At 40.0% G+C, this 21869-nt stretch overlaps 1 protein-coding gene across 2 annotated transcripts in view; it reads right to left on the minus strand.

The window, feature by feature from the left end:
- The window catches only part of LOC126284682 (cellular tumor antigen p53-like), an 81271-nt gene that overhangs the window by 34105 nt on the left and 25297 nt on the right, over positions 1 to 21869 (minus strand). For both annotated transcript variants that reach the window (XM_049983802.1, XM_049983803.1), the window contains 2 exons: positions 16814 to 17000; positions 2606 to 2828 (listed from right to left, as the gene is read on the minus strand). In XM_049983802.1, coding sequence (XP_049839759.1) covers positions 2606 to 2828; positions 16814 to 17000 — 410 coding nt within the window. The remainder of the gene's footprint in view (positions 1 to 2605; positions 2829 to 16813; positions 17001 to 21869) is intronic.

Below are 21869 nucleotides of genomic sequence, written 5' to 3' on the forward strand. Positions count from 1 at the left end.
ATATGTTTATGAGGGTAGAAATATATGATAATTTTGTGTACTTTATTTTTAAGTATTGGCATGAAGGAGATCAAAGTGTTTCAGATGTGGTGCTATAGGAGGATGTTGAAAATTAGTGGATGGATACAATGGGAAAACAGAAGGTTCTCTGCAAGACTGACAAGGACACAAAAGTGTGGAAAAACAATGACAAGAGGAAACAGGATGATAAAACATGTGTAAAGATATAATGCAATAATGCTAGAACATGTATAAAGATATAAAAGAATGACTTCCATGGTACTTGAAGAACCTACAGAGGTTATAAACTGTAGGGGAACACAAGAGATTGAAATATATTCAATAAATAATTGAATAATACTATTCTGAGATGAAGAGGCTGGAAAAGGACAGAATTTGTGGTCAGCCACAACAAACCTGTCAGAAGACTGATGAAAATGTAATAGAAAAGGGTTTGGGGGTAATATTTAGAATCTATCTCTGGAACTACTGCCCAACCATTCTGTCTCCTTGTAAATTTAAAACTGCCAAACATTTCATAACTGATCATCCTATTTCTATTTTTCAGATATTCTTCACTCACAGAATCAAAAGAAAGAGATTTTAACTTTGTCAGTTGCCACAAAATGAAATTTGTTTCTTTTCTTGATTACCTCCCTTTGTCTTGATCCTTCACCAAAAGTTCCATTAAATACTGGAGTACTGCTCATCCCTTGTTCCTTTTTTCGTGTTGTTCTTTCATCTCGTAAAGGAAACCTTCTAAAAACATCTGGACAAACTAAATTCTGGAAAGTTGTTTTTGTTTGCTTATTTATTAAATGTGGCTCAGAGGCTAACTAGGTAATACAAGAGAAGAATATCAAGCAAGTAAGAAAGAAAGAAGCAAAAAGAGTGGTGGCAGAGGAGAGAAAAAAGTGGATGGAACAGTGGACCTGAATGATGGAAGAGGACAGTGAAGGTTCAAAAAACGTGTTATATGGGGTAATTAAAAGTAAGAGGAAATACGATACGATAGATTATGCCCGAATGGTGAACAAAAGTGGCCAAGATGTAGAGAACAAGGAGGAACCCAAGAATATGTGGAAGGAGTATTTTGAAGAACTCCTGAACCTGAATGGAGACCTGGATGAGGAGGAACAAGCTGAGAAGAAAAAAAGAGGAGGGACAGCAAATAGAAAAAGACCTTACACGGGGAAAGGTGGAATAGGCACTTGAGCAAGATGAAGGGAGGGTAGTCACCAGGTCTGGATGAGCTAAGTGTAGAGATGGTGAGAGCAGTGGGAGAGATGGGGATACAATGGCTATATCAACTAATAAAAAATTGTGTTGAGACAGAAGATGATCCCAGAAGATTGGAAGAGGGGAATAATTGTCCCAATCTTTCAGAAGGGAAACAGAAAAGAATGCAAGAACTATCGGGGGATAACACCGATGAGTCATTGTGCACAGACTTTTGAAAAAATTTTGGAAGCATGAATTCAGGCAAAATTAGAAGGAAGGATGAGAGAAGAGAAACATGGCTTCAGGACAGGAAGGCCCACGGTGGATATAATTTTTGCTGTAAGACAACTGCAGAAACAGCATTATGAATATGGAATAGGTCCACTCATGACCTTCTTGGACATTGAAACAGCAAATGATAGTGTATGCAGAAGCAAAGTGCACAAAGCCCTGGAGAACAGAGGAGTAACAAAACAGATTATTTGGAAATGTACCACGGACGTGTGAGCTGTGAGAAAGTGGAAGGTGGGAGATCAGCTTGGACTGAACAGAAGAATGGCTTGAGAAAGGGAAGCGCACTTTCACCATTACTATTCATTGCAGTGAAGGATGTTATAATAAGTACAGTAGCACAAGTAATTGGTGAAGGAAAGATGAAAGCTATGGTGTTTGTAGGTGATCTGATGATTTGGGGGAATAAGGAGGATGAAGTACAAGAGCAGTTGGATGTATGGGAATGAACAGTACAAGAATATGCAATGAAATTTAGTATAAGTAAGAGTTATTATCACAACAAGACCATAGGAGAGAGGAAGAATTGTTAGGGGACGATTGAGGAGAGTGGAGAGCCTGCTACAGAAAGATGGAAAAAAAAAACCAGAGAAATAAATGAGTGGGGGAGAAAAGCAGAAGCATTTTGGAAGAGTGTCAGAAGCCTGATATGGAGCAAGGATGTACCCCCAATCAGTAAAAAGGTTGTATACTGGACAGACTATGACCCGATCCTGACATGATGACAGCAACCTCCATGCTTACAGTCTGTGTGCTCCTTCCCCTACTGTCTCTCCAGCTTCCTGTTCTTGAATTAACTTAATTTATGCTTTTTTTTCTTCGCAGCACTCTTATTTGGAAAATGCACGCATGTGTACTAACACACTCTCTCTCTCTCTCTCTCTCTCTCTCTCTCTCTCTCTCTCTCTCTCTCACACACACACACACACACACACACACACACACACACACACACACACACAGAATGAACTTCTGTTCTACATATATAGTTCATTAAATTATAATTTACAGAAAGGAAACAAGAAAAAATATATGTAACACAGGTAAAAAAAAAATTCACCAATTACATCTCTAATAATAAACAGCTACTCACATGTCATTCTCCAGAGTAAAGATTATTCCCATTGGTCGCCTGCCAATGCCATTCTGACAACTGTTGAGACAAGTAAATTGATAGGAAACAGTGAAATAATCCATTCCAGATTGAAGACTTTCTACTGGAACAACAACACTTAACCGGCCACTGTTCACATCTGAGCAGTATAGAGCAGAATTTGTTGAAGTACAGCGTAGGACATGTTGTACCAATTCCACATCTGCAAAACACGAATGAATATTATCAACAAAGATTGAACTAAACTCAAAATATCCCACCGGGCTAGATGTGCTGCTTCCCAAGAGGGAAAGCGTGCCGGTCCCTAGCACGAATCCGCCCAGTGGATTAGTGTCGAGGTCCAGTGTGCCGGCCAGCCTGTGGATGGTTTTTAAGGCGTTTTCGATCTGTTCGGCGAATGCAGGCTGGTTCCCCTTATTCCGCCTCAGTTACACTATGCCGGTGATTGCTGCGCAAACACTGTGTCCACGTACACGTACACCATAATTACTCTACCACGCAAACATTTGGGATTACACTCGTCTGGTGTGAGACGTTCCCGGTGGAGGGGGAGGGGGGGGGGGGGCGCAGCAGGGAGAGGCAGATGGGAGTCCACTGGGTGCCAAACTGCACAATAACCCATCAGTGTGGGGCACTGGTGGGGTGGATGGACAGCTGTGTCCTGTTGTGGGGCTGTGAAGCACTGAGGGCTACAGCAGGATGATGCCTCTGTCGTTTCTAGATTCCTGGTTCAACATACAGTGCACACGCAAACTAAAAATAACATTCTTTGCAAATAACAGCTACAAAAGTGATGAATAAGAAAAAAATTACCTGACAACTTCAAGTAATAAATATGACCAATCAAGTTCAAATAAAAGTTAAAGCTTTGGGGGAAGGGGACCTAAAGTTCAAGTATTCACAAAGTTAAAGCCAACAAGCTATGTATAAAAGGCCACAACAATGCATTTAGTCAATTGTGAATAATATACAACAGAAATAAAAATACAGTGTCAAATTTGCTGAACAACAAAATTACTTGATTCTCTGACTGGAATTACAGACATGAAAGAATATGGAAACAGTTACGTCTTACAAGTGACAGAGGGAAGGTGAAAATTTTTAGAACTTAACTAAGGAAGACACACAAAGTGCGATGATCAAAAATTGAAGTTGGATTGTAGTGCAGTTACCAGTAATTCCACAAAGCTAATAAAGATCTCCATGTAACTGCCTGCTTAAACACTGTGATAAAAGTTGAAAAAATGAAACTAAAATATAAATGAAAGAGACTCCCTACCATCCTCAGTACCTTAAGCCAGGCAGCTTCCTCTATATTATTTGTGCCCCATTCTAGTAAACCACCTCTCAATTTTGTCACTTCCACTCTATGTGATAGCCCACTTCTTTGTATTGTTTTTAATTCTCTTTTATTTTTCATCTGCCTCATGTGGTGTCTGCTAACTGTACACAAAGCAAATGAGATTGGCCATATTACTATGGAAGTATTCTTCACAGTATATTGGCAGACAGCTGTTTTTGGCATTTAATTGTGTACACTATAACATGTTTGGTAAAAACCATGAAACTTGGTGGAAATGGGTGAGCAACTACCTAAAGACAGTTTCTTAAATTGTCAAAAAATGTTGGGTGCAAGGTCTGCTACAAACAAAGTGAGACTGATGCTACAAAAATTTGAGTACTTAGTACATACGTTCACTTAGTTTAATCCTTTTCAAAATAGGGTCCATTTGAGTCCGTAAACATTTTTTTGCTGAGGATCTCTACACAAAAATACTGTATATTTAAAGTCACATGATCTAGTTATTTAATATCAAATCTACCAAACTGAGCATTTTAGTTGCTGCCTAGAATGTCTTCATACACCAAAAATTACACAAGTGATAACAGTGTTAATAACCATCATCCATGACAATTTCCTTAACAAATTAATTGTGTGACAATCTGATTTGCTACAAACTGTAGCAAATGAAACATACATGTTTACAATAAAACCCCTCAGTGCCATGCTTCAGTATACTAAATAGTTTTAATACTAAATGCGATAAACAATTTTGCATTTAAACGAATTAAACTAGAATAAGTAAATCTCCAGAATAACACATATTATGAAGTCAGTACTGTAGTGGTGCTGAGTGGAGACATCTCTATGTTGTCAGGATGGTGTTGTGAACCTATTGAGCATCTTTTGGTGCTAATAAAACATGTTTAGCAAATTAACATTTATTCATTCAGAGTTACAGTTCTGTGCCTTCTTGTCAGCCTCAGCTGATGCCTTGTGCAGGTGTCACGGTCGAATTCCACTGACTCCTGTTGCTGGCTCAGCTGGCTGGCCACCAAGACTACTACACCAGCAATTCCCCCAAATTACTGTGGACTGCTATCTGGGAGTTTAAAGGCAAATGCATAACACGAGTAAGTGCTCCATGCTGTGTTAGAGTACCCTCGATCCCATCCCAGAAGATAACTATGACCTAGAAAACCCGTCGGGATACACCGCACTGTCGGAAGTTGGTAGTCCACTGATCCTGACTCCACTGTAAAGGTAAGTTCTTGCACTTGGAAGTGCCTGCACCAATCATCAGAAACAGAGGCACCAGATGTCCCTCTCCCAGAAGTGATGTATATGAAGATGACAGTGTGACAAGCTTGGTGAGATGTGCTGCTGTTGGAAGATCCTCAGTCTCCCCATTGTGATGTGGTAGGTGGTGACGAGTGTGAAGTCCCATGAGAGCCAGGTCATGGTTACTTGGATGCTGACATCTCAGGAACAGCATGCAGCATGTGCACTAGAAGTGTTGGAACATTTAATACATGGTTGTCGCTATACCGCAGTAATCACTGAATCGAGTGTTTCGGTATGAACATCATTGATCCTAATGACCATCTCAATTCAGAGCTCGAGAACTGTGGTGGTTCCAGTTCGGCTGTGTCTGCTTAACAATTTGTTAAGACTCTTAGCTGCATTGTCAAGTCAACAAAAGCTGTCATTACACCTGAAGTAGTGCTTGTTGCCTCTCTCTCTCTCTCTCTCTCTCTCTCTCTCTCTCACTCTCTCTCTCTCTCTCTCTCTCTCTCTCTCTCTCTCTCTCTCTCTCTCTCTCTCTCTGACTGTGCAACTTGTGCCTGGCTGTTGGTGTCAATATATGTGTGCTCATGTATGTACACAATTAACTTACAGTGATGACTGTTTCTTGCTGTTGCATAGCCTGCCTGGTGTCGCCTGTGACTGTGCTAGTGTGAACTTAAGAAAAATTATAATTTCATACCCTTTTTTACTCTGTGGTGTAACACAACAGTGTAGGCACATCCATTACCTGCTTCCTGTCTTAGTGATACAACAATTTTCAGTGCTTACGATGGTAATATTTAAACTGTTTAAACTGTCATTAAAAAGGCTTTTGCCATGTGAATACAATGAGTATACTATAAATTCTGAAGGCAACATGTGAAAGTCCACCAGAAGAGATTCAGAATAAAAGGACTGCGTAATTTATAAACACATTTTCTAAAGTTGTAAATAGCGAACAATATGTATTTTATTAATAACAAAAGAACCAATAGACTTAGAATATTGTTTGAAGGCAGGGAATGGGAGCAAGAAAGAGGGTTGTGTTTTAAAGTTGTACAAAATTTGAAAGATGGTCATGAAAGGGATTTTAGTTGTAATGAACATGATGGTAACATCAGCGACACTATATGAGCAAGATTCACCAATGCCACACGTACTCAGTTTCAGCTCGGTAGTCACAGGGCATTCTTAATAGCAGCTTAGCCTCAGCACTGCAAAAGATAGATTCTGGCAATGTGTTCGCTGAATCAAGTGTGAAAACCTTTGAACCGTGTTCAATGCATTGAACTTGTTGTATTTCATCATTTGCGAGTGATGGCTGTTTGTGGCTGTGAGAACTTTTAACTTTCGATGGACATTAAGATTCTGAACTGAGCTGAAATACGAATTTTTGCAGAGTGTTACAATGTGCTGCAGTGAACTAAAGACCATCAAACTATTTTCTCACAAACTATTAGTGTTAATGAGAAACTAAGTAGATATCAGACAGTTTTATTGCTGCAATTCAATAATCATAATACCAGATACTGAATATTAGTTTCTCATTTTCTTAAAATTAAGGCTCTTGTGGACTTTGAGCTCAGCACCCCTGTATGATAACTTCATATGGGAGTTTGCTGTGTCTAGATGGACATACTGCTATCTTCAGTGCACGCATTTATGAACTTTGCTGATGCACTGTTCACGTCAAAACCAGTGTTGTTTTACCTCTTCTACTGTGTGGTCATCATTTGCATATGATTTCAATTCTACCTAATAAAATTAATTTTGTGCAATTTTCAATCATTAATGGTTGTCAGTTTCATTTATTTAAGTTAACTATTGAATCTAAAAAACAAAATCAGGAAAGACTCTCAAATTAAATTTTACAAAACTGTATCAGCTCCCAAACTGCTCTATGGAAGTGAGACCTTGGTGATTACCAAGAAGCAAGAAAGCCGGATTAAGGCACAAGAAATGAAATTCCTTAGAGGTGTTAAAGGTTACACAAGAGAAGACAGGCTAAGAAATCAAGATATTAGAGACGAACTGCAAATCTTTAGCCTCAATCATAAAATTCTAGATTACAGCAGAAAGTGCAACAAACACCTACAAAGAATGGAGAGTGAGAGACTTCCCTTAAAGGCAAGAAATTATAATTGCCATGGCAGAAGAGACAGAGCAAGACCACGGCAGAGATGGATACTGTAACAGGCAATTCCTGGCTAATACCTGAAAAGAAGATGAACTACGTGATTTAATTAATTTTATTTGTAAATGCTGCAATGTTTCATAGTTTTCAAGTATTGTGAAGATATTCAGTAAAAATTCAATGATTCTACATTCAAGTTGCCCAAAAGGATTGCAGCCACCTTTTAGCCATGTTCTGGAGTCAGGTTTTTTACTAGATAACATATTTAGCCAACTCTCTTGATCACAACTTTTGAAACTATTTTATTAGTTGAAAGAGCGAGGGGACCTTACATATGGGGCTTGTTATTGGTCTGATTATCCCAATGAGTAATCCAAAATCTAAAAACTGAAGTTAACCCATGAATGTACAGGCTGCGTCTCCCAGACCTGGGCAGATGTGAAACCATGTCCAGATGTCATGGGGTTGGATGGTCATCCCCCATTACAGATGTTAGATATCATAGGCTGGGAAGAAGGTAATATGGGAGAGGCAGTGAACTGTGGTGGGACTAACAACAAACTTCAATGCTGGGCAGAGTACAAGTGCGTTGAACAGAAACTGCACCAAATACCCCAAACAATGGGCCTCTGCAGCCAACAACCTATGCATGTGGCAACATTAACACCAATGATATTGACAATTACGACTGAAATTAGCACATGACCTTCTGCACTGAACATTGGCGCAGTGGCACAGCATTGCATGATTTGATGAAGCCCAATACCTCCTTTATTATGCTGACAGGAGGGTGCAAATCTGTTGTCTTCAAGGGAACAGCTCATTGCCACTTATAATGTGGGATGTAGACAAGCTGGCTCCATTATGCTTTGGGGAACAGTCATGGAGCAACCACAAGTCCAGTGGAGCTCATGCAAGGCACCATGATAGCAAGGAGTACTGTACACTGGTTGCAGACCACGTACACCCCTTCATGACTATCATGTTTACCGATAGCATAGGCATTTTTCAACAAGATAATACGCCATGTCACTAGGCCGGGAGTGTGATGTAGTGGTTTGAGGGACACAGTGGCGAGTTCCAGTTGATGTGCTGGCCCCCCAACTCACCAGGTCTGAACCCGATCGGACACATCTAGGATGTGACTGAATGTGGTGTCACAGCTTATTGTCCCCTTCACGAAATTTATGAGGATTAGGTACCTTGTGTGTGAAGATGTAGTGCCAGCTCCTTGCAGCAACCTACCAAGAGCTCACTACTTCCATGCCATGACATGTCACTGCCGTTATCTGTGCCAAAGATGGACATACCAGCTATTAAGGAGATGGTCATCATGCTCTGGTTGATCAGTGTACATTCCTTCAAAACCTGGAAAGTACGGATCAAAATATTTATCTTGGATGATGCAAAAATATACTATGTACAAAATTTGGAAGTACACATGGGACTACAACCTGCAGGTATCTTCCAAGTGACTAACACAGCTGATGATAACGTGCTCAGACTCGAAGAGCCAGTGAAGGGTACAGGAAGGAATATTGCGCTTTACAATTGGTTCACAAGCTGCACTCTTGCTAGAAAACTTTTCAGAGATTGTAAGGTTACACTTGTTTGAACACTGTACAAAAATAAAAGAAAAATTCCTTTGGAATTCTTGCCACACCAGAAAAGAGAAATACATCTATCCATATTTGGATTTAGCAACAATTTTGCATTGGTGTAATATGTGCTAAAGAAAAATAAATGTGTACTTTTGCTATCATCAATGTATACCAACAATAAAAATGATGAAGGAACAGATAATTTGAAGAAGCTACGGATTATTACACTCTATAAATCAACAACAAGTGGACTGGATGAAGTTGATGAGATGTATTCATAATATAATGTTGGAAGACAAACAAGAATGTTTCACGTCATTATGAACATTGCTGATATAAAAGCACTTTTAGTATACAAAGCAAACATATTTCAAGAAGACTGCTTCTCAAGTAATTAGGTTAGGAACTGATAAAACCACATGTGGCACAGGGCAGCATGGTTGTCTGGGATTACTACTGAGAAGTAAACTTTTCCAGAAGGCAAATGAGTTGACTGTTATGAATGTAAAGTCAATCAAACAAAATATTTTTGTAAAAGATGTGGAAGGTGGCTGTGACCGTCCCAGTCATTCTATAATGTTATATGAAGATTGTGAAGGACATACAAATCAAATCAGTAACATGTATATTGCAACGAATGAAAATCCTTATTTATTAGATTGTACTATGTACTAAATGTGCAATATTGCAATATTGTGTGTGACCATCCTGAAGTCATAACATTAAGGATGTGAACTCTCAACAGTGATCTTTTTAAACATTCAAGAATGTTTTTAAATTACTGCTTCTTTTGGTTTTCAGATTTTTGGAGGAATACAATCTTTTTTTTTTTTTTTTTTTTTTGTTAAGAACAGTATGGAAAATTTAAATACTAATACGCATTAAAAGAAGTATTTTTGACACTGCTGCTGAAAATTTATATTTTACTTCTTCTGGAACATAAATGAAACACACTGTCAGTCAGACCCGTCTCCACCCATCTGTTCTAGGGTTTAAAGTGGTTAAGTTTGTATAAGGGCTCTGAGCTAATTAATGATGAAGTAGCAAAACTATTCCACAAGAAGATTGGAGATGAGCAAAGAGAGCAGTGAAGTATGGCATTTGCAAACAACATAATATTCAAACATGACTGTGGTTGTGGTATTTCTGAGGAGCTGATAGCAATTGTGTTTTGCTTTCAAAAAATTATCTTAAGGCAGGAAAGGTATTCACACTCTCTGACTGAAAAGCCCTCAGCCACCTACAGTAATGTAAGATGCTGAACAGGTGCCTAATGCTGTGTGTGGTATTTCTCCAGCAATTTGACTACACAATCCAGTATAGGGGAGTAAGAATAGTGTCAAGAATGCTTTAACTAGACCACTGGTGGAGGAAGTAGACAAATATCAGAAGAAAGCTGCTGACAAGTTACATCTACTTTATATAAAGGGAGTAGATGAAGAAAAGGAAATATGTGTGATATGTACTAATTGCAGAATGGAGAGCCTATGTTGAAACTTGTAAAGATTAAATTCCTAAATTGTATAGCAAGAGGTATGAGAAGTTGCCTTTTTTACAAAATTATTAATGGGATTATTTTAAGAGGCAAATTAAGCAAACAGAGCACTGGAGTCTTTCAGGATGACCAGGTGGAAGTTCTAGGATTATATTCATCTGAGTAAAGCTCACCAAGAAGTGCATACACATACTCAATGAGTATGTACATATTTGTTAAGAAGAATGCACAGACAGCTGGCTGCATATGAGAAATATGACAGGGTGGAACACCGTATGGTATCCCGCCAATGAGAGATGCACAGTATTATTCCTTGTAAAGTAGTGTTACTGGCTGTGGATATTTTCAGGGTCCTTCAAGCCTCTAGATGTGGAATGAAATATATATTTGGTATTGTGACTGCGTGTTTGAAATTTATACAACTATAACTGATACAGAGGGCAACAAGCGAAACTGTACTTTCGAAACTGGACAAATATTTTACAGAGGTGATGAACTAGATAGATGATATTGTCAGATAACAGGTCAAAATCATAGTGTACCAGACCAAGACTTCTTTATTTTACTACTCAATACACTCCCATATTTTGCACACTACAATTTCATGAACTTATGGCCGATACTTTATTAGTCAGTATCTAATATTATAATGAAATGTAAACTTGATTACAATTGAAAAAGATATTATATTTATTCTAAAATTTTCACCCTGCTGAAAACCATCTCAAACTAATTTTCAAAACTGTATTTGATTTTTTATTTTGAAAGTAAATACATTGGGTATTCATACTGGAGTTCAAAATTTGTTACTGACTTATCTTTAGGCAATTAAATTATATATGTTTTACGAAAGTTCTTGTAGAATATAAACACACTCGCTTATGTTGTTATATGGCACAGCTGCTTTACAGGTGGCCCCAGCCTCTGATGGGGTACAATAAGCTGGAATAGAAGGTTCTGAATGGGTGGATTGTACAGTCTTGCATCTTGGTCTGCCTCAGGGTTCAGAGTGGAAGTGGCATAGGGGTGGGAAGTATATAGGGTGGGATGTACCTTATTTCAGGGTAGGATGAGAGATAATCAAAGCCTCGGCAAAAGATATGCTTAAGTTGTTCCTGTTTACGATGATACTGGGAGGATTGAGGGTGTGTGAGGAATGGCACAGGAAATCTGTTTGTGGGATAGATTTTGGGGGGGGGGGGGGGGGTACTGCCTGTCTGTGAAGGGCTTTGAGCAACCTTCAGCATACTGGGCAAGAGAATTTGCATCACTGCAGATACATACTCTACAAGTGGCTACTCTGTATGTGAGGGATTTTTTGGTGTGGAAGAGGTGAGAGCTATTTAAATGCAGTTACTGTTGGCGGTTAGTGGGCCTAATGTGGACAGAGGTATGGATGGAGCCATCAGCGAGGTGGAGTCAACTTCCAGGAAAGTGACATGTTGGATCGGAGGAGGACCATGTGAAGCAGATGGGAGAAAAGGTGCTGCATTTATGAAGAAATGTCCATAGGTTCTTTTAGTTCTACATCCAGATCATTTCTGTAGATATGTCTGTAAGCTTTCCCTTCAAAGGAAAAGTAATTGTGGGTCAGGATATAGTTGGTAAGGTGTATAAGGAATAAGGTAGTGTGTTTGGATTCTGAAGGATGTTTGGAGAGGAAGTGTTCAATAGCAGTAAGGCCATGGGCATGAGGGATACGGGTGTACAGGGAGGTGCCATCAACAATAATGGGTAGGTACTCAGGAGATAAAGGGGAGTCAGTGAAGCTGTTCCAGTCCAGGGCGATACTGGATGACAAGAGGGAGTCGTCCTTTGTAGCTGATTCTTGGAGTGGCACAACCACGGGCACCCACAAGGCACCCTCCTATGCCAACCTGTTTATGTCCCGTCTAAAGGAAACCTCCCTAGCCTCCCAGAACTCCCAACCACTAGTCTGGTTCAGGTTCATTGAGAATATCTTTTTAACTGCTGTGAAAAGATTGTTGATTTATTAATCAGAAGCCAAGTACTAGCCATATAACTTTTTGCTACACTGCCATTAGGATTTGTAACATGCTTCAAAAATTACCTGAAGCGAAGTACAAAATTATTGATTTTAACTGAATTCATAGTACTATTTGTTGCACATTCTTACACAGTTCATTTAAAAACACGTGGAAAGATTGTATGCCACATTACTGCATAAAACACATTCAAGTAAATGTTTGCCATCCAGCTAAGAGATACAAGCAGCTAGGCAGGAATGAAGACAGTTCATTGCACATAAAGTGGGTTGAGTAAGGGCACTTATTCAAAGACATTGCAACAGCATTAGGAGTAAAGCCACTGTTTTCTCCCCTGGTGAGGTGATGATCTGAAATAAGCATGCATTTCTATTGACAGAAATTACTGAGTGTCTGCCCAATACTACCATGTCAACAGCCACAAGAGAGGATGCTGTAAATAAAGCATCACATAGAGAAGGAGGCAGCTGAGTGAAAAAAAAAGGGATAATATCCAACTCTTAACATGAAGTCAGAGATGTGCTGTTTATCTGGGTGAAAGAAAAATCGTGTGATGTGAATTACAGTTATTTATGTAGAAGTAAGACATCCCATGTGCACCTGTATTGTTATGTTTGTAATTATGCTGTCTGAAGGATGTCCTAGGTTAGGTTAGTTTTAGCTGTAGTTGCAAGATTAATTGCTTGCTCATGCATTTCAGAAGAAACTTACTTTATGTATAATTTTTTGGTATGTAGCCTTTTTCTACTGTGTGCGCTCGTGTGTGTGTGTGTGTGTGTGTGTAGCTTGTAGTTTAAGTTTGTTTTGTTTTCTTTTCATTTATTGCGACATGCACAGGTGCACAGTCATGGATATATGAACACCATATTTATTAAAGGTGTAGGCATGCACACTGTGTGTGGAGGTTGTAGTTGACATGAGTATTTTCTATTGGAAGGTGTGGAATTATTTTGTTTGTTGGATTTGGGATAGTTCCTTTTGTCTATTTGTAATTTATTCAGTTTCCGGGTGTATATATATATATATATATATATATATATATATATATATATTTTTTTTTTTTTTGCATAGTGTGCAGACGCAACTGGAAAGCCGACTTCAAGTACGATTATGCAGTAGTTGTTAGTAAACCCACAATGGAAAAACTACAATATGTATTAGGGAGGCAGATTGACAGCTCTCCACACACACACACACACACACACACACACACACACACACACACACACACACACACAGAGAGAGAGAGAGAGAGAGAGAGAGAGAGAGAGAGAGAGAGAGGTCTGGTGAGTAGCAAAGTATCCTAAATCATATTTCTGTTGTGTTAATTTATTGTGATAGATGAATGGGGAAAAATTTTCTTAGGTTGTGTATTTTTGGAGTCATATGGCATTTAGGCAACAGCACAATTTCTCATATGCAGTAAGCACGGAGAAAAAATTGTCCTACAGTTTTTTGTCAACAAGGTGTTTCAGCATGAGTGTTTGTCATGTCTTATGCTGTATTACGCATTTTGAGTATGCTATGTAAATAAAATTAGAAATTTTGATGGCAATATTCTGAAGTTACAGTAACTGTTATAGATCATTTTTGTTCTAACTATAACTCTATTTCTTTTAAAATCACATGTAAAACTTCCTAAATCCAATTTGTTAGACTCACTGTCACTGGTATCCTTTATGACAGAATGTTTTGTTTTTCTAGTTGAGAAATTTGTTCAGAATAATTTTCAATACCTGGCAAATAGTTGGCTTGTGTCTATCATAATTACATCATTTATGAGCACAGTAAGCATATGCTCATCATTCTTTTGGTTGTCATTTGTGTCCCACTCATGTTACATTTTCATTGGCGAGGGCAATTAAGTTTTAGCTACGGGAACATATACTCATTGTTGCTCGAGTTCCGTAAATATTGTCATACTTTCACATACACTGAGGTGACAAAAGTTATGGGATACCTTTTAGTATTGTGTCAGACCTCCTTTGCCTGATATAGTGCAGCAACTTGACATGGCATGGACTTAGCAAGTGTTTGGTAGCCCCTACAAAAATATTTAGCAATGTTGCCTCTATACCCATCCATAATTGTAAAAGTGTTGTCAGTGCAGGATTTTGTGCACGCACTGCCCTCTCGATTAAGTGCCATAAATATTTGACGGGATTCATGTTGGGCAATCTGGTTGGCCAAATCAATCACTCAAACTGTCCAGAATGTTCTTCAAATCAGTGACATGGTACACTGTCACCCACAAAAAAATTGCATCGTTGTTTGGGAACATGAATCCATGAATTACTGCAAGTAGTCTCCAAGTAGCGGACCACAACCATTTCCAGTCAATGATCAGTTCAGTTGGACCAGAGGACCCAGACCATTCCATTCAATTCACAATATTATGGAGTCACCACTAGCTTGCACGGTGCTTTGTTGACAACTTGGATCCATGGCTTCAAGGGGTCTATGCCACACTCAAACCATAGAATCAGCTCTTGCCAACTGAAATTGGGACTCATCTGTCATCTACAGCCCGACTAATACTGCCAAAAGCCCAGGAAGGTATTGCAGGGTGATGTTGTGATGTGCTGTTAGCAAAGTCACTCATGTTTGTCATCTGCTGCCTTAGTCCATTAATGCCAAATTTCGTCACTCTGTCCCATCGAATACGTTCCTGTCCCATCGAATACGTTCGTCATACATCCCACATTGATTTCCACAGAGTTACCACAGACAACTCTACAAAACACCACTGCCCTCAGTTGTTAAGTGAATGCCAAGAAAAAGAGAAAAGAAAAAAACAACCACCACAACAGTTCATAGTTCATTTATCACAACTGCAATCTAAACCAATTTTAGTTGATGCAGGATTTTCTAATTTCTCTGCAGAAGTAAGATGGCTAGATGCTTGACAGCTCTGGAGGGAACACAAATTGTAGTAAGCTATGAAGCCTGTAATTCAGTGTTGCTGTGCAGAAGTGGTAGTGTGTGGTGAAGGGAAGAAATGAAATGCATCATGAAAGCATCAGCAACTGGAACACCAAGTATCCAATATGGTTTCAGTGTAGGGCTCACATGTATGTGCCCAACCATTGGCTCTTCAGTCCGATGCAAATATGAAATTGGTTCACAACTGATATGCAAGGCAACAGGCAAAGCAGGTATCTAAACATTAAAAAGATAAAGATTATAGTTTAACTTCCCACTGATGATGTGTCATACTTTTAGATGACTGGATGGTGATTTAAACCCCTCTCCTTCTGAACACGGGGTAGATGTGTCTTAACCACACCACCACCTAGATCCGAGCTCTCTGTACGATTAAAATCTTTAATGGTCAAAACACTATTATGCACAGGAACGTACACTTGGAGAGTGTGACTGCAGAATGGTATTTGGGAACATGATAATGTGCTGACACAAGATCTGACAACAATAGTTTGAAAACGCTCCGTGGTTCGATAAAGCTGTTCTCCACATTAATGGTTTTATAAATTAACATAATTCCCACCACTGGTTTGAATAGGGTTGTAGAGTAAACAGAAGCAATCAAAATTTCTAATAGTGATTATATGGTGGGTAATGACATCTAGTACTGCTCTCAACTCGTATCTGCTACATGAAGTGAAGGCTACTGACAATTACATCCAAATGTGAAACAAGTTTGGATCATATTTTAATGAGTAAATCTTATAGAAGTTAGCCAACAAGGCCTTCATCAAAAATAGACGACACACACACACACACACACACACACACACACACACACCCTCTGGCAGCTGAAGCCACACTACGAGCAGCAGCATGATGGGAGAGGCAACTGGGAGGGGGAGGGGATAAAGAGGAGGCTGGGGCAGGGAGGGGGAGGGATAGCAGGGTAGGGGTGGTGGGCAGTGAAGTGCTGTTGGGGAGCATGCAGGGCTGAGGTAGAGAGAGGGTGGGGCAGCTAGGTGCAGTCCGGTGGGGAAGGGGGGGGGGGGGATTAAGCGCAAGAGGGGAGAAGTAAAAGACTGGGTGCATTGGTTGGTGGAATAGAGGGCTGTGTAGTGCCGGAATGGGAACAGTGAAGGGGCTAGATGGGTGAGGACCATGACTAACGAACTTAAGCTGTGTACAAAAAGAGAATAAACCAGCTCAATCCTGTAAGAAAGACACCAATTGTTACTAGAAAAAAATGAAAACCAATATTTTCAAGGTTGGTTAGAGTGCATAATTATTTGTAGAATATTTGATATTTTTATTAATTTTTCTTCACATATTTAGGTTCGGTGAATAAATCTTAAATACTAGATACAATTTTCTAAATTTGTCATCCTTTGTGAGCCAGAAATACAATCAACTTATCAGCTACACTAGTTTGTGCACGAGAAGACTACTCGTCATGTTACCTTTTCCTTCCTGAGTGTCAGATGCCACATGCGTTAAGCATCGCACCACTACATGTTGCTGGTCATTGGAGCTTACATACACTGGGAGAGCGCGTACATACAGATCTGTGACATGAGGATTCAGCCGAAACTTCACTGGTACATTTTTGTTGATATTCACAAATATCTTATTCAGATTAGCTGAGTACTGTGAAACAATAGAAGGTTCCAAATTAGTGATAAGTAAAAATGACAGACGTTGTTATCAAATTAATGGATACAGGTAATTGAACAACATGACTTTGGCATTCAACTACTTTCAGCCACTTGTACAACAGCATTTCAATGCAGAATGGATGCATACAATGTAAGTATAATTGCAGACAAATTATGTATCATACTGCAGGTCCTGAAACTGACCCAGCTGCTCCATAACATCCATTTACGGTGATTAAGGTTGCAGTTCATACGTACATACGTAAAAACTACATATCAATACAACTAACACAGCTAAATGAAGTCTGAAATGCAACTGCTAATGTCAAGTAATATTGCAGAACACTATACATGAAGCTAATGTACAACCACCAGATACACAAATATATTTCATATCTATATATGGCCATAAAGGGAGAAGGGGAGGGGCGAGGAGAGAAACAGAGAAGGTGAGGGGATAGGAGAGAAATAGAGAAGGGGATGGGATAGGAGAAGGCAGAAACAGAGAAGGACAAAAACTATAGGTGCATTGACAGAATAAAAGGCTTGTGCAGTGCTGGAGTGGGAACATGGAAGGGGATAGGTAGGTGGAGAATAGGGATTAGCCAAGGTTGAGGCCAGGGTCTTATGGGAATGAAGGATATGTTATAAGGATAGTCCTGAAGTGTGCAATTCAGAACAGCTGGCGTTGGTAAGGAGGATTCAAATGGCACAGGCTGTAAAGCACATTGTGTTGGGTAGCACGATCGGCAACTGGATGGTCCAGTTATCTCTTGACCACAGTTTGGTGCTGGCCTTTGGTGCAGACAGCTAGCTTCTTAATTGTCATGCCCTCATAAAAATCAGCACAATAGTTGAATCTTGTTTTGTAGATCATGTGGCTGCTTTCACAGTAAGCCCTGTATTTGATTGGATGGGATAGGAGACACCTGTGACACAACTGGAGTATGTGGTTGTGGGAGGATGCATTAGAGAGAACCTGCATTTTGGTCCGTCACAAGGACATGAGGCTTGAGGCGAGGGGTGGGGAGCAGCAGAATGGGGCTATTGTGTAGGTTCTGTGGGCAGCAGAGAGCCACTGTGGGAGTAGTGGGGGGGGGGGGGGGGAGGGGGGGATAGCGGGTAAGATATTTCTCATTTACAGGTGTGATGAGTGGTAGTTTAAACTCTGGCAGAGAATGTGATTCGGCTTTACCAGTCCTGCATGGTACGGAGTTGCGAGAAGCGTGCTCTTTTATACCCGAAGTGCTCCTTTGTAGCCGAACAGTGGGTACATGGGAGGTGGTTGGTGACTGGAGAGACAAGGCATGGGAGATCTGTTCCTGAACAAGGTTAAAAAAATTGCTCTGAGCACTATGGGACTTAACATCTCAGATCATCAGTCCCCTAGACCTTAGAACTATGTAAACCTAACTAACCTAAGGACATCACACACATCCATGCCCGAGGCAGGATTCGAACCTGCGACAGTAGCGGTCGCATCGTTCCAGACTGAAGCGCCTGGAACCGCTCGCCCACCAGCTGCCGGCTCCTGAACATGGTTGGGAAAGTAATTTCAGTATGTGAGGGCCTCAGTGATGCCCTTGGCATATTTGGAGAGGCATTTTTCATTACTACAGATGCGACAACCATGCATGGCTAGGCTGTATGGAAGGGACTTCTTGGTATAGAATGGGCGGTAGCTGTGAAAGTGCAGGTATTGTTGGTAGGTTTGATGTGGACAGTGGAATTGATATAGCTGAAGGTAACTTGCTGGACTGATAAGGACCAGATGAAGCAAATGGAGGAAAGCACGTTGAGATTCTGGAGGAAAGTGGATAGGGTTTCCTCATACTTGGTTCAGGTCACAAAGATGTTATCAGTGAATTGGAATCAGATGAGAGGTTTAGGATCCTGGGTGGGTAGGAAGGATTCCTCTAGATGATCCATGAATAGGTTGGCTTAGGTTTTTGGCATGCAGGTGACCATTGCTGGACCATGGAGTACACTTCTCTGGCCCCTTACCATCCAGGTCCAGAGAAACTGAATAACATTCTCTGCCAGGCTTTCAACTACGCATCATCATGCCTTAAAATAAGGAACATCCTCCCCACCCCATCTACAGTAGCCCTACTCTGCCCGCTGAACTTATGCAATATCCTTTGGCCTTCACCAAAATTCTTTAGCCCAGCCAGGGAAGGCGAAACAAGGTTGACAGGAGGAAAAAATTCATGTAGTCGCAAATTTTTGTGCAATGTTAGAGGTGGAGGTGGGGAGGAGTGTAATGAAAAACAAACATACTAAAAATCTTGACCGGTGGAATGTGGGCATCGGGTGGTGGGGGGAGGGGTTTAAGTAACTTTTTTGTTTTCCTTGATTAATTCTAACATTGTGGCTGCTATTGAAGATATTTCCCAGTACATTAAATTTCCTATCAAAAAGGTCCTATTCATTTTTTGTCTTGGACTAATAGTTCTTGCACTACAGGGGATGGAAAAAAAATCACTGAATATAAAAAAAATAGTGTTTTTATTGGTATAAAATGAATATTTATTGTTAAAGACAAGGATTTAAGAACAAATATTAAATGTGCGTACCATATCTAAGTGCATGAGAACCATATTAAGGGATATATTGCTTTCTGGGGCTGTAACAGGGTGGAAATGGTGCTGGGGGTTAGAGCTGTGAGGGAAGGTAGGTCCTCGGACTGTGGTCATGATTCCCTTCTTCATAGGTCTGCAAACTGAAGAGTGGACAAGTGATTCCCAATGTCTCTACAGCACTACAACAAAAAATCAACTACAGGGTGTTTCACAAAGTTATACTGCCACAGTTAGCCTTGTGAATCACTGGCGACACAATGCCCCGACGTTCCCATGGGTTGTTTATTTTTTACAAAGTGTGTTAACACAATACTGTATACATATATAAGTTGCTAATATTAGTAACAAAAGAAAATCATATGGATAGATTCTACATAAATCTCTGTACACTGTTCTGAGCTGCTAGATGGGAAATTGATTCTTAGTCATCCTGTACTGTAGATGTAGTGTTCTCCCAAGAGGGACGACTTTCTCCTCCACACACACTGCTGGTTTTCAGTTTACAGATAGACTACAGCTCCCCAGGATTTGCTCTCCAGTTCTCTTATGAACCAGACAACAAATGTCACTGAGCCTGTGTTTACACAGTGTCGTTATTTTCATTTGACTGGGTGAGTACTATGTGCATTTGTTACATGTGTTTTATGTACAATACTTTCCTATACACAAAAGCTAAGAAGTTCTTAACTTATAAGTGTGATGATGTCAGTGAGCTACATAGTGTTGGTGGGGAAGGGATTGGATTGGTAAATGCAATATCTTGTTGCTGTCTGTTGTTGACAGCCTATTTTAAAGCCGTGCAATCATATTGCTGTCACCTGGTGGTATTTTAAGGTATGATCGCAAAGTAACTGCTTTTCTCTCACCCTTAATTACTGGTAGACTATATATATATATATATATATATATATATATATATATATATATATATATATATATATTAAAAATAAAGATTCCAAGACTTACCAAGCGGGAAAGCGCCGGCAGACAGGCACATGAACAAAACACACAAACACACACACAGAATTACAAGCTTTCGCAACTGGCAGTTGCTTCGTCAGGAAGGAAGGAAGGAGAGGGAAAAATGAAAGGGTGTGGGTTTTAAGGGAGAGGGTAAGGAGTCATTCCAATCCCGGGAGCGGAAAGACTTCCCTTAGGGGAAAAAAAGGACAGGTGTACACTCGCACACACACACACACACACACACACACACACACACACACATATCCATCCGGGATGGAGCCACTTTTGACATCAGCAGCAAACCTTGCAGGGTTGGTGTCAATACACCTGATGGGATAGGAGTAATCATGTTGAAACCTACAACAATAATTTGCTGTAATGCATTGCTTTACTTATGTTGAAATATATGAAGTTCCATAACAGCCAGGTGAGCCACTTCTGTTATTGTATAGAGGGAGCTAACTGGGTCCTCTGGGTCTCTTCATATACTGGGAGAGCTGAGACTGGAGTGATGCATTTCATACCCCCCACTCTGTGAAATGCATTCCAGGCACTGATAGTGGAGACAACTAAATCAGCATTGTGAATGCCTATTGCTAGCATATTACACTTGGAACAGGCTCTTCATTGTGGTACACAGTTGACAGCTCCAGCAGTGGTGCTGTTTCACGTAATACCTTGCTTAACAACTGATAATACAAACTCACTTAACAAACTGAAAATAGCTTCACTAAATGCACAAGAACTTAATGAAGATGATTCACATAATCAGAAGAGAGCACTGGACAGGAAATGTAGTGGAGGTATAGTGTGTCTGTAAACTGAAAGGTGAGGAACACTTGTGGTGGGGGAAGTTGGCTTATCAGAAGGGCGCTATGGCTGTTGTACAGGATGAAGAAGAATCAATTTTCCCGCAGCAGTGTAGAGCAGTGTGCAAAGCCTTACATAGAATCTACCCACATGTGTTTCTTGCATTAGTATAGCAATTCACATCTGTATTCCATGAAGTGTTAACACCCTTTGCGAAAAATGAACACTCTCATGCATGTCTGCAAACTGCATCACCGTGTTTCATAGTCGGTAATACTTTGTGAAACATGATGTAGTTGCTTTGTTTATGTAGTTCAGTAGAGAGAATGGAGAACTGTCTGTTCACTCTACAGTCTGCAGACCTACGAAGGAGGAGAGTACATTACCAGAAACCAGCGACTTTCCTACCCTCAAGCTTCCAACCATCACCTAGCGTTCCTTTCCACACTGTTACCCTGTTCTGCACTTATATATGGTATACACATTTAATATTTGTTTTTTATGTA

The sequence above is a fragment of the Schistocerca gregaria genome, chromosome 8 (genome assembly GCF_023897955.1).
Source record: "Schistocerca gregaria isolate iqSchGreg1 chromosome 8, iqSchGreg1.2, whole genome shotgun sequence".
NCBI classification, from domain to species: Eukaryota; Metazoa; Arthropoda; class Insecta; order Orthoptera; family Acrididae; genus Schistocerca; species Schistocerca gregaria.